This window comes from Xenopus laevis, chromosome 3L (genome assembly GCF_017654675.1).
Source record: "Xenopus laevis strain J_2021 chromosome 3L, Xenopus_laevis_v10.1, whole genome shotgun sequence".
Taxonomy (NCBI): domain Eukaryota; kingdom Metazoa; phylum Chordata; class Amphibia; order Anura; family Pipidae; genus Xenopus; species Xenopus laevis.
This window is the reverse complement of record NC_054375.1, coordinates 144,657,444-144,671,124: the sequence shown is the minus strand read 5'-3', so window position 1 is coordinate 144,671,124 and position 13,681 is coordinate 144,657,444. Positions and strand designations below refer to the sequence as shown.

The window sequence follows — 13,681 nt, the reverse complement described above, 5'->3', positions numbered from 1 at the left end:
CCTTAATGGTACAAGTTTGCGCCAAAACGTGCGCCAATGCGCGCTGGCGCAATCACACCAGTGCGCATTGGCACACGTTTTGGCGCAAACTTTGGGTGTATTTAAGACCCATTCTGATCCCCAGCCAGTGCCCGTGATAGAACTTGGTTTATAGTGGTTCCTGAGCCTTGTGCATCTGTTCCTGTACCTGTTTGTCTTGATTATCCGGTTTTGACTCCAGTCTATTCCCTGACTATTCTGCATTCTGTATCCTGACCTTTGCCTGCCTTACGACAACTCTTCCAGCTTAACCCCTTGATTGACAACCCGGTTTGACCCTTGCCTGCCTGACGATTCTGATATCCGCCTGCCTCAACCCAGCCTGTCTGACCATCCTTCTGCCTAATCCTTTTGTACCGTGACCTTCGGCCCAAAAGACTCTGCTACCAGCCGTGCCCCTTTGCCAGCCAGAACATCTCGCCTTGCACCCCTCGTTAAGTCCAGGTGGCACCCAAGTAAGCTGAGGGCTCCTCCCGAAGCCCAACGGTGGTCACACTACTGGTGAAGCCGAGCCGAGACCAGGGTACTTGGCACTTGTTCTGGTATTGGGTGCCGGTCGTGACAGAAAAACTGTTACTAGGGCAACTTTATCGTTTCCAATTTTTCAGATTTATTAAGCGCAAAAAACTGAAAACTCAGATATAAACATTTGGAATCGAATAGCTGGCGAGTTCATGAAGAAGTCAATGGGAGCAGTATTAGCAGGATTCAAGCTAGTTTGTAAATTTGGGTTTTTGTGAGTGATTAAAAATTTGGCAGATATACTGAAAATTATGAATGCGAATTCACTGAGTTATTTTTTCACTTTTTAATGTGATCCTGTTTTTGAAATTAAAAAAATACCTCAAATTCATATTTTGATAAAGGTTAGGTAAATTCTTCACTTAAATCAGATTTAGGAGTACACTCGGATCCTGGGTATTGCAATTCAGCAATGACCGGAGGGCAATATGGAAGACACCCCTGACTAATTTAATGTCTTTAGCTGGCCACAGACGCAAAGATCCGATCGTACGAATCAATGTACGATCGGACTTTCCCATCTCCCGACCTGCCACTAACCATTCCGACCAAATAAAGTAGTTAAAGAACAGATCAGCCGATGTTCTGCCCCTGACGGCAATCGTACGATAGACAAAGATGGTGACAGTCTCCCATGGAAAATCGTACGATCGGCAATACACGCAGGGATATTACCCGCAGCCGACAGAAATGTTCTAATCGGTCCGATCGACCAAACGACCAATCTCCGCCGGACAAAAAATGTCGGGACTCTCCACACACGTTCCGAAAATCGTAGGATGAGATCTTTGCGTCTATGGCCAGCTTTACTCTTTAAAATTGTAAAATGCTGTTGCAGCCTTCATTCATTGCCAGGGCCAAGCCACTTCTATAACTGCAGCGCTACATGCCCCTTTGACTTAGGGGGTATTTAATAAAACTCAAATTGATCCCGTTTTTTATTGAAACAAAGTCGACCAAACTCCCATCCACGAATTTAACTCATTTATCAAATAATCAGCTTGAACAAGTTATTGCGGGACAAGTATTGTCAAAATTGTATGACAATTCGTAAAATTTTTCGAATTCAACCCCAAATCGCTCAATTTTTTTAAAGGGGTGGTTCACTTTTAAATTAACTTTTAGTATGTTATAGAACAACCAATTCTAATTTAATTGGTTTTCATTATTTATTTTTTCATAGTTTTATAGTTATTTGTCTTTTTCTTATGATTCTTTGCAGCTTTCAAACGGGCGTCGCCGTCCCCTTCTAAAAAAACAAACGCTCTGTGAAGCTACAAATGTATTGTTATTGCTACTTTTTATTACTAGTGATGGGCGAATTTATTCGCCAGGCGCGAATTCGCGGCGAATTTGCGCGTTTCGCCGCCAGCGAATAAATTCGTGAAACGCCCACGAAAATTCGCGGCAAAAACGGGCGCCGGCGTCAAAAACGAGACGCCGGCGCCGTTTCGCGAATTTTTTGCCGTTTCGCGAATTTCGCGCGCAATTCGCAAATTTTTCGGCGAAGCGAAACGGCGCAAATTCGCCCATCACTATTTATTACTGATCCTTCTATTTAGACTCTCTCCTATTCATAATCGAGTCTCTTATTCAAATCAATGCATGGTTGCTAGGGGAATTTGGGCCCTAGTTACCAGATTGCTTAAAATGCAAATTGAAGAATAAAAAGCTAAATAACTCAAAAACCTTCAATAATAAAAAAATTAAAACCAATTGCAAATTATCTCAGAATATCATTCTCTACATCAGATAAAGTTATCTGAAAGGTGAACAACCCCTTTAAGTTGTCGACCGAAAACCCCAACTTTTTTGGATTATAACCATTTGATCACCATTTAGGGCTCTTACTCACTAGCGTTCTGACCTGCGCTCCCCTGCGTTCCGTTTTTTGGCGTTCAGCCGCAGGGGAGCGCAGGAATAGACGCATGTCATTATTTCAAATGGAGCTGTACTCACTCAGGCGCGTGTAGGCGCCGAACGCAGGTTCAGACGCAACATGCTGCATTTTTCCTGCGTTCGGCGCCTACACGCGCCTGAGTGAGTACAGCCCCATTTGAAATAATGACATGCGTCTATTCCTGCGCTCCCCTGCGGCTGAACGCCAAAAAACGGAACGCAGGGGAGCGCAGGTCAGAACGCTAGTGAGTAAGAGCCCTTAAAGAAACATGTTAAAATTGTAAAAGGGGCAGCTGTCGTTGACTTCTACATCACCTCAAAAGGTTTTAGCTGGAGTATTTTTGGATTTTTAGCAGCTTTGGGGTAATAAATCTCCAAATATTCAAATTTTTTTTTTCACTCTAAAAATGTTAGTTTCCCCCCTAAAAAACTTGACCAGAAAAAAGACCAATGCTGTATAAATAGGCCCCTTAATGTGTGACATGCCACTAAATGACAATGGGAAATATATAGTGACAGTATTTTGTGTTTATTTGCAGATATAAACGAGTGTCAGAAGAACCCAAACCTCTGTGGTACTAATACAAAATGCAAGAACACTGTGGGAGGATACAAGTGTGTGTGTGACTCTGGCTATCAGACAAAAGGAAACAAAACAGAATTCTGCCATAATGAAACATATAATACATGTGAAGGTAAGTAAATAACCAGGAGCACAAAAAACAAGTATGGGTCACAGGGAGATTGGGCACCCCTCTCAAGCAGCAGAAGGAGAAGTACTAATAATCTGATTTATTATTAAAAATTTGAAGGGGATCTCCATCCAGTTATTTTTAAGTTATAAGGCCAATGGCACAAGGCACATTCTGATCATTTCTGCCATCCAGGAGAAAACATTGCTGGTCAAACACAAATCTGTCCACATGTCAGTGACAGACAGACCTCATAACATGCTCCGCTTAGTATTTATTAAACCAAGGTCTAACTGTTACCACTCTGTCTGTGTGCGCCAACCCGGGTGTTTACCATTTCATATGATCAGGACAGTGACAGATGGACAGGGGTATTTTATTTTTAGGGTATCTGCCTTGGACCATCCTGATCATATGAAATGGCAAACACAGCCCTGAGTGCTATAGGCGAAACAGTTGAAAAAGGATTCTTTTTGCTTTCCTCTAGGTCAGTTTCTAGAGTGTTTTATCCACTGACATATCCACTAAAAAATCCTCTTCCACCTGCCATTTATTTCACTGTGAAATGTGTGACTGTGTTTTTAGCTTCAAAACATTAATCAGATAATACTATTCACTATGTGATAATCTTGCATAGATATAGCTGTTCTGCATCGTTTGTATCTAACTGAACTGATTTTCAGGTAATGAGACCATTTGTGCTTTCAGTTATCCATTCCTTCATCCTCTTTTACCAATCATCAAAACGAAAAGCCGGGTTAATACTAAACTCAGCACTCTAAAAACTCAATGTATGGGTGGATGACATTATGCCCTGGATTTTTTTTTCATACAGTTGAAATGTTTATGGACCACAGGGCCATCAATCAACTAATGTAAATTGAAGGTTTCTTATTGAAGGTTAATGTTATGTTACACATACCTTATTTCCTTTAGTGCTGGGTAGGTCTTACATTGTTGTTAGACTCTAGGTTAAGCCATGCAGTGGCCCTGACTACACTGGTTCAGATCAGAAGAGCTAGTGACAACATACTAGTTAAAGGGCATGTAAAGTCTAAAATAGAATAAGGCTAGAAATGCTGTATTTTGTATACTAAATATAAACATGAACTTACTGCACCACAAGCCTAATCAAACAAATAATTTATGCTTTCAAAGTTGGCTACAGGGGGTCACCATCTTGTAACTTTGTTAAACATCTTTGCAAGACAGAGGAGGGAGAGAGAGACAGACAAAGAAGGGAGGGAGAGAGAGACAGAGGAGGAAGAGAGGGATGGACAGAGAAGGGAGAGAGAGACAGACAGAGAAGGGAGAGAGATTGACAGAGAAGGTAGAGAGACAGAGGAGGGATGGACAGAGGAGGGAGAGAGAGACGGATAGAGAAGGGAGATAGAGAAGGACAGAGAATGGAGAGAGAAATGGACAGAGAAGGGAGAGAGAGAGAGATGGACAGAGGAGGGAGGTACCGACAGAGGAGGGAAGAGAGGGACAGAAGGGGTGGGTGAGACCTGCAGAGGGAAGCGAATCCAGACATGGTGTAGGCAGAAGACTCTTGAACAGGCACCTGCGCAGCGCCCCCACAGCATTGTGCCCTATGCAGGTGCCTCTTCTGTCTTCCCCTAGTTCCAGCCCTGTATACCTGCTATTAAAGTTATAATAATAATAATAAGCTAAAAAGGTTCAGGAAATAGTCAAGAGGATAGGATCGTGATTAATTCCTGGACCTAAAATTGGATTGCATGATGTCCCTTATTGCAGCCTGCCCAATCAAAATCTGGCTAAAAGTCAAGCCTATCTCAGGCACTGAAGTTATCCTCCGTACATCCGGATTTAGCAATAGTAGCCCATGTATGAGCAGCTTATTAGAGCAATCTTATCAGGCTGAGGCTTGTGGGAGGTAAAGTAATGATTCCTCAAGTGTCAATAAGAATTGTGAATTTACCAGTTACAATAGCAGTTTATATTCCATGTGCCACTTGTAAAAGTTTTACTCATGAAGCGTGCACTTTATGTTCATATAAAGCACAAGTTTCTCTGCAGTCAGTTGCAGGTTAAACACAATTCATTAAAGGTACAATCAGTCATTCCTGCCTCCTGTTCCAAATCAAGTGCTGCTGCACCAATTGACACAGGGCTTTGACTGACTTGAGTGGCTTTTGAGCTACTACCACCCCTGGACCAGGCAGTAGTTCCAGGTTTCCCACAGCCAGTCTTGAACTGGGGTGTCCGGAGCCCACCAGGGCGATTGGGTTGTTATGGGCCCAATGAGGGCTGGGGCCCTTTCAGATGTGGTGCATAGGAAGAAGCAGACCTGGGTCAGTGGCGGTACCATGAGGGCTGGTGCCCACCGGGTTTTTTCCCGGTGTCCCGTTGGCCTTGTCCAACCCTGCCCACATCGGCCTGCATTCAGTGTTCACCAAACACTGGAAATAACACCAACTGAACTTTGAATATTTGCCACACTTGTCAGTTTGCGACAAAATATTTATGCAATTGTGAGTGCAACAATCCTGGAATTCTGGGAAAAGTGCTGCATTGTGGGAAAAAAACCTGGCAATAGTACTTGAAATTTCACTCTGCTCACTGCACTTACTGATGTACATAGGGTTGCCACCCGGCCGGTATTTTACCGGACTAGCCTGTAAAACACCTGCCAAGGCCGGGGCCGGTATTACAAATTTACCGGCAATGTAGCTGCCGGTAAATTTGTAATATGCTTTAAAAGACCCCTCGGCCTGCCCCCAATCCATTGGAACTTAACTATTGTTCTGCTTCTTGAAATGTCCGTGGTGCGGCCCGCCCCCCTTTTACGTCATGGCCCGTCCCTTTTGGCATCACAACCCGCCCCTTTGTGTTCCCGCCCCCTACCAGCCGGTAAAAAATTTAAGAAAAGGTGGCAACCCTAGATGTAAATGACCTGTATAATCTTTTTGTCCATAAAGCAGAGTTTCACAATATCTGATATTTTGTGTTTTCAGATATAAATGAATGTCGTACAAAGACCCACAAATGTGGCGCTAACACAAAGTGTACAAACACACAGGGAGGCTACGAGTGCCTGTGTAATCCTGGATCTGTCACGGCAAAAAACAAAACTAAATTCACCCCAACCGATAATAAAGAGGATAATAAATGTGTAGGTGAGTAATGAAGGAATAACAGAGGATAAAGACCCAGGGGAGGAAATTCTCCAGCTGTAACAGAACTACAACTTCCAGAAACCCTGCAGCTCACTTGTTTCTTTTCATTTGGTGCATTTTATGATTAAACCTGGATTATCAGTGATGTCGGAGCTGATACTTCGAAAAGCAGCGACATTTTATTCACTACCCAAACCTGGAACTAGGTCAAAACAAAAGAGCTCCCATTTCATTTTGGGTTCCACCAGCACAAAAGGAGACAACAATCACTTGTAATATATTAACTTTAGTGATGGGCGAATAAATTTGCATGGCATGAATTTCCGTGTTTCGCTGCCGGATTTCCGGCGTCAATTTCCGGTTTTCACGATTTTTACGTGAAAACGTCAGATTTCACTTTTTTTTGTGTGAAAACCTTCAAATTTCACGATTTTTTAGGGAAATCCTTTAAATTTCACGATTTTTTTGTGAAAACTTCAGAATTTCCCGGTTTTTTTAGTGAACTTTCACGATTTTTCGAGAATTTTTCACAATTTCATTGTTTTATGATAGGGGTACACTGTTCTCTGTCTGATAGTACGTTGAGTCTTTTTGATTCGCTGAGCCAGATTCAATTCAGTGAGAAAAAGTTATCTCATGGTTTATCAAGTGAAAACCCATGGATGAGATTTAATTCCAGGAAAAAAAACTTCCATTTTTCCCATGGAATTCAATAGAGTTTGCACAAGATAAACCGTTTTCTCACTGAATTGAATCTGGCCAATTATTTCCTATTTAACAGGCCTGCTTGGTTAGATAAACCAGATAGATAAGCAAAGACACAACATGCTATAGGTTGATGGCCAATATGCATTTGTTAATTAGAGACAGGCTTTTTAATTTATCTTAATATTTTCTATGTGTGAGAAACCCTGCTAGTCTATAAAAGGCTCCTTAGTTTTGCAATCATATGGAGTTCCAGGCTTGAAAACCCTTTAATCATCTTAGAAAATGTCAGGAAGGGAATAGAAATGTGATTAACTGGATCAGACATGCAGTGGAGTAAAATAGGAAATTAAAGCTTCACAAAGAGCCACGGTAGCTTGAAATGTTGCTACTCTGTGCCCTAGACTGTTTTATATAGACTTTTTATTTATTTTTATTTATTTTTTTCCAGAAAAGTAGAGACCTCCTCTATTGAAAAAAGTGCAATTATTCTACCCCCCAGTTGGTTCACATTGCTTGAGGCAGGGTTTAAGCACAGGGCTTCTTTGTACTCATCTGAGCAGTTTGTGCTGTATTAAAACCCATATAGTGCATACTCTATGTTGGATATTTCAAAGAAAAACTTTCTATTAAATGATTCCCTATGATAAATATTAATTGGGTGGTGAATACCAGAAGCAATGAAGCAATGGTATACTCTGTCCTGGCTAAAGATAAATGTATATCCAGTTTATCTTTCAGCTCACAGCGCTCTGCCCATTAGTTGTATTGCTTCATGCTGACTCACCCCAGATCTATCAAAAGGCAAAAGTTTGACCAGGAGCAAAAACCCACAACAACCAATAAGAAGTTTGCTTATAAACAGGTGACTAGTGAAGTCTTCCTGCTGATTCGTGGCTGTAGGTGACCTAACCTGTAGCAAAATTTTCATATTTTCTTACACAATCCTGTTTTTTAATATTTACTCATCATATATAGAGACTCAAATCAGCTGATCTTTTACCTTTTACTACTGTCACAAAGATTCCCAAATATTATTATTTTTGCATAAATAACACCATTTATCCACTTATCACAAGACAAATTAATCACCTGGCACTTCAGCAATCATGCTAAGGGGGTAAATTTATCAAAGAGTGAAGTTCCGCCACTAGAGTGAAATTCCGCAGCTCTCCATTAATTTCTATGGGATTTTGAAAGGCGTATTTATCAATGGGTGAAAGTGAAATTTCACCCTTTGATAAATACGCCTTTAAAAACCCCATAGAAATGAATGGGAAGTGGCGGAATTTCACTCTAGTGGCGGAACTTCACTATTAACTTCACTCTTTGATAAATATACCCCCATGACTTTAGTGAACAGATGTGCTCTTACAATTCTGCCCATGGGAATACTAACCCCTTTAACTTACTACCTCTTTGATTGCTCCTCTACTTAACTAAAATCTGTAGTTAATAGGAATCAGTGAAGGGAAACATATACTTCAGTAGAATTTTTTCCATCCAGGTTTAACATGTGACACAAAATCCATCCTCTTCATCAATATGTTAACTAAATTCCTAAAGCATCCATCAACCCCCTTTATTTGGACACTTCTTAATATTGCCACATTTACACACAGTCCTAGTGGATTATGACTGGCAGGTGTCCAGTTGCCTAGGGTATAGGGCACCAATAAAAGCAATTCTTGTGATATTTGAGGATCATTTCTATAGTATTGTCCACAAAGATGACATGAAAGTCTTTACATGCACAATGAATTAAAGTTATATCCTCATGGTAACACTGTGTGTATTTTTTCTTCAGATCCCTGTATATTGGTCAGTTGCACCAGAGCTCTAGGTGAGTAATAATTGAAAGGAAAATAACACTGTTGCTTAGTTGGAGCTAGTCTGGAATTATCTTCAATTGCTTGATGCCTGAGAACTCAGTAGTTGTGCTACTCCGCATCAATCTGTCAGATTCACAAATCGGGAATTCTTTTCTGTGTAATAGACTCAGAGGGGTAGAGCAGGGAGGGGCAAATAGGGAATTTTGTTTTTGGGGATAATTCCCCTTTAAGTTCCTTGCTACTTCTATTCCCCAATCTACAGTTATTGCAGTGCATTGGACTGTTCTTTGGATTAGTGATTTCTCTTGCCCTTGTCAATTTTGCTTGGACTGATTAACTGGTTGACCCTCCCTGGCTATGGATTTCAAATTTATCACTTATCCCTATCATTTTTCTCCACTGCCCATACCAGCCATGCCAAGAGTTCTGTTGCCAGCGTTCTGCAGTGGAACGCATGGCCATCTTGGATTTTGTCCAAAGAACAGAACAGTGTGGCTGGGTAAGGAGGTCAATGGCAGCAAAGACGGCGATAGAGGTAACAATGGAGGAGGCAATGGCAAGGAGAGCATGGAGGGAAAAAAATAAATAGGGATAAAAAACATTGTGGCACAACAGCCCCCCCCCCCCAAATCAATGGGCCCTGTGCAGAAGCTTCTTTTGCCCTATATATTATATAGTTACATTGGTGCAGTATATACTCCTCCAGACATGTTTTTATAGACACAACCACAGAGACAGTATACACGCATTTTTTTGACACAAGGTTGTAAGGGTTAATGAGAATTTGGAGCTGTCTGCAAGCTTGGATATATGGCTCTGAACCATGAGGCTGCATCTGTGCTTTAAACCAGCGGTTCTGGATGCAGAGTTGGCCAAAGGGACATAAAGAAGTGAATTGCATGTCTCCATCCATGATGCCTTATGGGAGAATCAAAACTCTTATTTTTGGTATCTAGGCAGTGCTGTGTGTATGGCATGAGACAAGTAAATAACTTCTGATTCCAGAAGGCTTCACTTTGCGATAAAATCTAGGAGAAACTCGTCATGTCCTTAAAAGGGAATCTATGCAGGCTTCCACATGTGTTTATGTTTAACCTCTGACCTAGGCTCTACCTAAGGTATACATATTCAATAGCGTAGGTTATGTATAAATGTACCAATCAGAATATACCACGTTACCAACTATCCAAAGATTTTAAAATATGTTAATTTGGAACGTTCTGAAATAAGTATAACTACCGTATATACTCGAGTATAAGCCGACCCAAGTATAAGCCAAGGTACCTAATTTTACCTACGAAAACTGGGAAAACATATTGACTCTAGTATAAGCCTAGACACAACTGCAGCCCTGTCTCCCAGCAGCGCACATTCCGCCAAAGCGACCCCCCCCAGCGATCAACCGGACTTCCTTGCAAAGTTGATGTCGACAGAGAATTGCCAAACGGATTACTGTGTGCATTGTTCCACTGTCCCACTACTTGCCATCACTGTTAATCTTTCATATAACCAACAGAGGGCACTGTGTGATATTGGCATCACTGTTAATCCTTCATATAACCAACAGAGGGTGCTGTATGATATTGCAGTCACTGTTATTCTTTCATATAACCAACAGAGGGCGCACTGTTATTCTTTCATATAACCAACAGAGGGCACTGTGTGACATTGCAGTCACTGTTATTCTTTCATATAACCAACAGATGGCGCTGTGGGATATTGCAGTCACTGTTATTCTTTCATATAACCAACAGATGGCGCTGTGGGATATTGCAGTCACTGTTATTCTTTCATATAACCAACAGAGGGCGCACTGTTAATCTTTCATATAACCAACAGGGGGCACTGTGTGACATTGGCATCACTGTTAATCCTTCATATAACCAACAGAGGGCGCTGTGTGATATTGCAGTCACTGTTATTCTTTCATATAACCAACAGAGGGCGCACTGTTATTCTTTCATATAACCAACAGATGGCGCTGTGTGATATTGCAGTCACTGTTATTCTTTCATATAACCAACAGATGGCGCTGTGGGATATTGCAGTCACTGTTATTCTTTCATATAACCAACAGATGGCGCTGTGGGATATTGCAGTCACTGTTATTCTTTCATATAACCAACAGAGGGCGCTGTGTGATATTGCAGTCACTGTTATTCTTTCATATAACCAACAGAGGGCGCACTGTTATTCTTTCATATAACCAACAGAGGGCGCTGTGTGATATTGCAGTCACTGTTATTCTTTCATATAACCAACAGATGGCGCTGTGGGATATTGCCATCACTGTTATTCTTTCATATAACCAACAGATGGCGCTGTGGGATATTGCAGTCACTGTTATTCTTTCATATAACCAACAGAGGGCGCTGTGTGATATTGCAGTCTCTCCCCAAGCAAACTGTTGGTATAGGAATGATTAAAAGTGACTGCAATCTCAGCTACTGCCCGCTGACCCAAGTATAAGCCGAGGTAGACTTATACTCGAGTATATACGGTATGTCTTGAAATTGAAATTGTACTCAGGGCAGCAGTCCTTTTAACATTGCTGACCTACACATGTGTGTAATCTTCTTTGAGAGAGTTTTCTTTGTTTGAAAGAGTCATGGTTTCTTTAAAAGACTAACTTTTACAAGGTTTGCTTTCAAAACCACAGACAGAGGCTGCTATTCATTCCTCAATTATTATGCTGAAGGTTGGAATTTACAAAACTCAATAATACACCCCAATAACTACATTTATCCAAAACCTCAAACCTCTACATGGTAGATTAGGATAAAAAAAAAAACTAACTTCCGTCATGTTAAAACTATACAATACAGTACAATATTATTTAGTATATCTCCAAGGCATAATGCCCAATCACCTACCTGTCTTGTGTTTTTCCTAAGAAATACAGAAAACTTGTTGGATATAATGAAATATCAAAGTTTCCATGACTAGTAATTTTGTTTTTAGTAGACATCTGGGCTGTCAGGTCTACTCATTAGATGACTTTAAAATATATGAATTTAATATGGCAGAAATGTTGAGTAGTGAATACTTCATCTACTGTTCATTTATTTGCACAATTCTAAAGGTTTACACATGCATACATCCAATTTCTGCCACTATATTGCACATTTCAAATGTTTACATATTTATTTATTGTGTATTCTAAGTGCCTTTTTGTGATGTGTACTAGCTGGAGCCATGTTGTCTCATCTCACTGTGTATTCGTATACTGCTGAGATGACAATAAAGTTTACTTTGACTTTTGACATGATAATGATAATTTTGTGGGCAGGACATGCTGTATGCCATGTGCAATATTTATAGTATTTATAGGGATTTATCTTAAAGTATTACTGTCATTGAGTCAGATCAATAGAGTAATATGAATATCTTTGTTTTAGGTTACAGCACCGCTGCAAACAACATTGAGGAAACCAACGCGTGCATCAAAAAAAGTAACTATCACTTTCAGTTCTAATGATACAGAACAGAAAACTAACCTCTGACACTGATTCTCCATCATCTTCCATTTCATTTTGTATAGACTTCAGTCAGTTATTTTAGTGAAACCTAGATTTTAAGTCTTCCCTCATTTTTCTTATTTTATATACACTGCAAGGTGTGTGTTTATTTTCCTGGTGGACTTCCCCAGGGACATAATTCCTCAGTGCCCACTATATAGAGGCTTTAGAGGTCACTTTTCCCAACTTAATCCTACTCTTAGGACACTAAGGGGCAGATGTATCAAGGGTCGAATATCGAGGGTTAATTAACCCTCAATATTCGACTGGCGAATTCGAAGTCGAAGGATTTTGCGCAATTCGTTCGATCGAACGATCAAAGGAATAATCATTCGATCGAACGATTAAATCCTTCGAATCGAACGATTCAAAGGATTTTAATCCATCGATCGAAGGATTATCCTTCGATCAGAAAATTGTTAGCAAGCCTATGGGGACCTTCCCCAGAGGCTAACATTGGCCTCGGTAGGTTTTAGGTGGCGAACTAGGGGGTAGAAGAAATTTTTAAAGAGACAGTACTTCGATTATCGAATAGTCGAATAGTCGAACGATTTTTAGTTTGAATCGTTCGATTCGAAGTCGAAGGTCGAAGTAGCCAATTCAATGGTCGAAGTAGCCAAAAAAAACATTCGAAATTCGAACTATTTTTCCTCTATTCCTTCACTCGAACTTAAAGAATGGGCCCCTTAGCTTCTTATTGGATGATATGGAGATACAAGATGTAGTGAGGTGCAGAGATATGAAGGGCTTTGAAGGTTATGAGAAAGAGATTGTAAATTATAATTTGTTTTATAGGAAGCCATTATAAGGATAGGAAGCCATGACAAGGTAGAGGCCTGTACCATCTTGGATGATAGAAGGAGAATTCTGACAGCAGTATTTAATACAGACTGTAGTGGGTAAAGATAAGAGTTAGGGAGGCCAGTTAATAGCAAGTTGCAATAGTTTAGTCAGGATAGGATGAGGATATTTATGAGTGTTTTAGCTGTTACTTGTGATGGGATCTGTAAATATTGCAGGTTTAACAGAGGCAATGGCAGGATTAGTGAGTATTGCATCACTAGAAATAGTAAAGGGGGAGTAGGACCAGGCTGAGGTGGAAAGAAGATAAGTTCATTTTTTGTAAGTTTATGGTTATTTTGAAGTTTAGTTTGAAGTGGTGTTGGTTTATCCTCCTTTTTTCTTCTCATTACATCCACCTATCTTCCACCCAATGTTTGTCTTTGAGTTACATCAGTAATGTCCAAGATCATCAGTGCTGTGGGCCAATTATTCTCTGTTTCACATGTTTGGGGGTCTCATGCCCTTATATGGTCATGGAATTCCTCTGTAAC

General features: G+C 40.6%; 1 protein-coding gene across 3 annotated transcripts in view; it reads left to right on the top strand.

Moving 5' to 3' along the window:
* LOC108710363 (adhesion G protein-coupled receptor E2) overlaps nucleotides 1–13,681 on the top strand; it is an 84,290-nt gene that overhangs the window by 38,258 nt on the left and 32,351 nt on the right. For all 3 annotated transcript variants that reach the window (XM_041587204.1, XM_041587203.1, XM_041587202.1), the window contains exons 9-12: nucleotides 3,000–3,155; nucleotides 6,131–6,292; nucleotides 8,805–8,840; nucleotides 12,228–12,281. In XM_041587204.1, coding sequence (XP_041443138.1) covers nucleotides 3,000–3,155; nucleotides 6,131–6,292; nucleotides 8,805–8,840; nucleotides 12,228–12,281 — 408 coding nt within the window. The remainder of the gene's footprint in view (nucleotides 1–2,999; nucleotides 3,156–6,130; nucleotides 6,293–8,804; nucleotides 8,841–12,227; nucleotides 12,282–13,681) is intronic.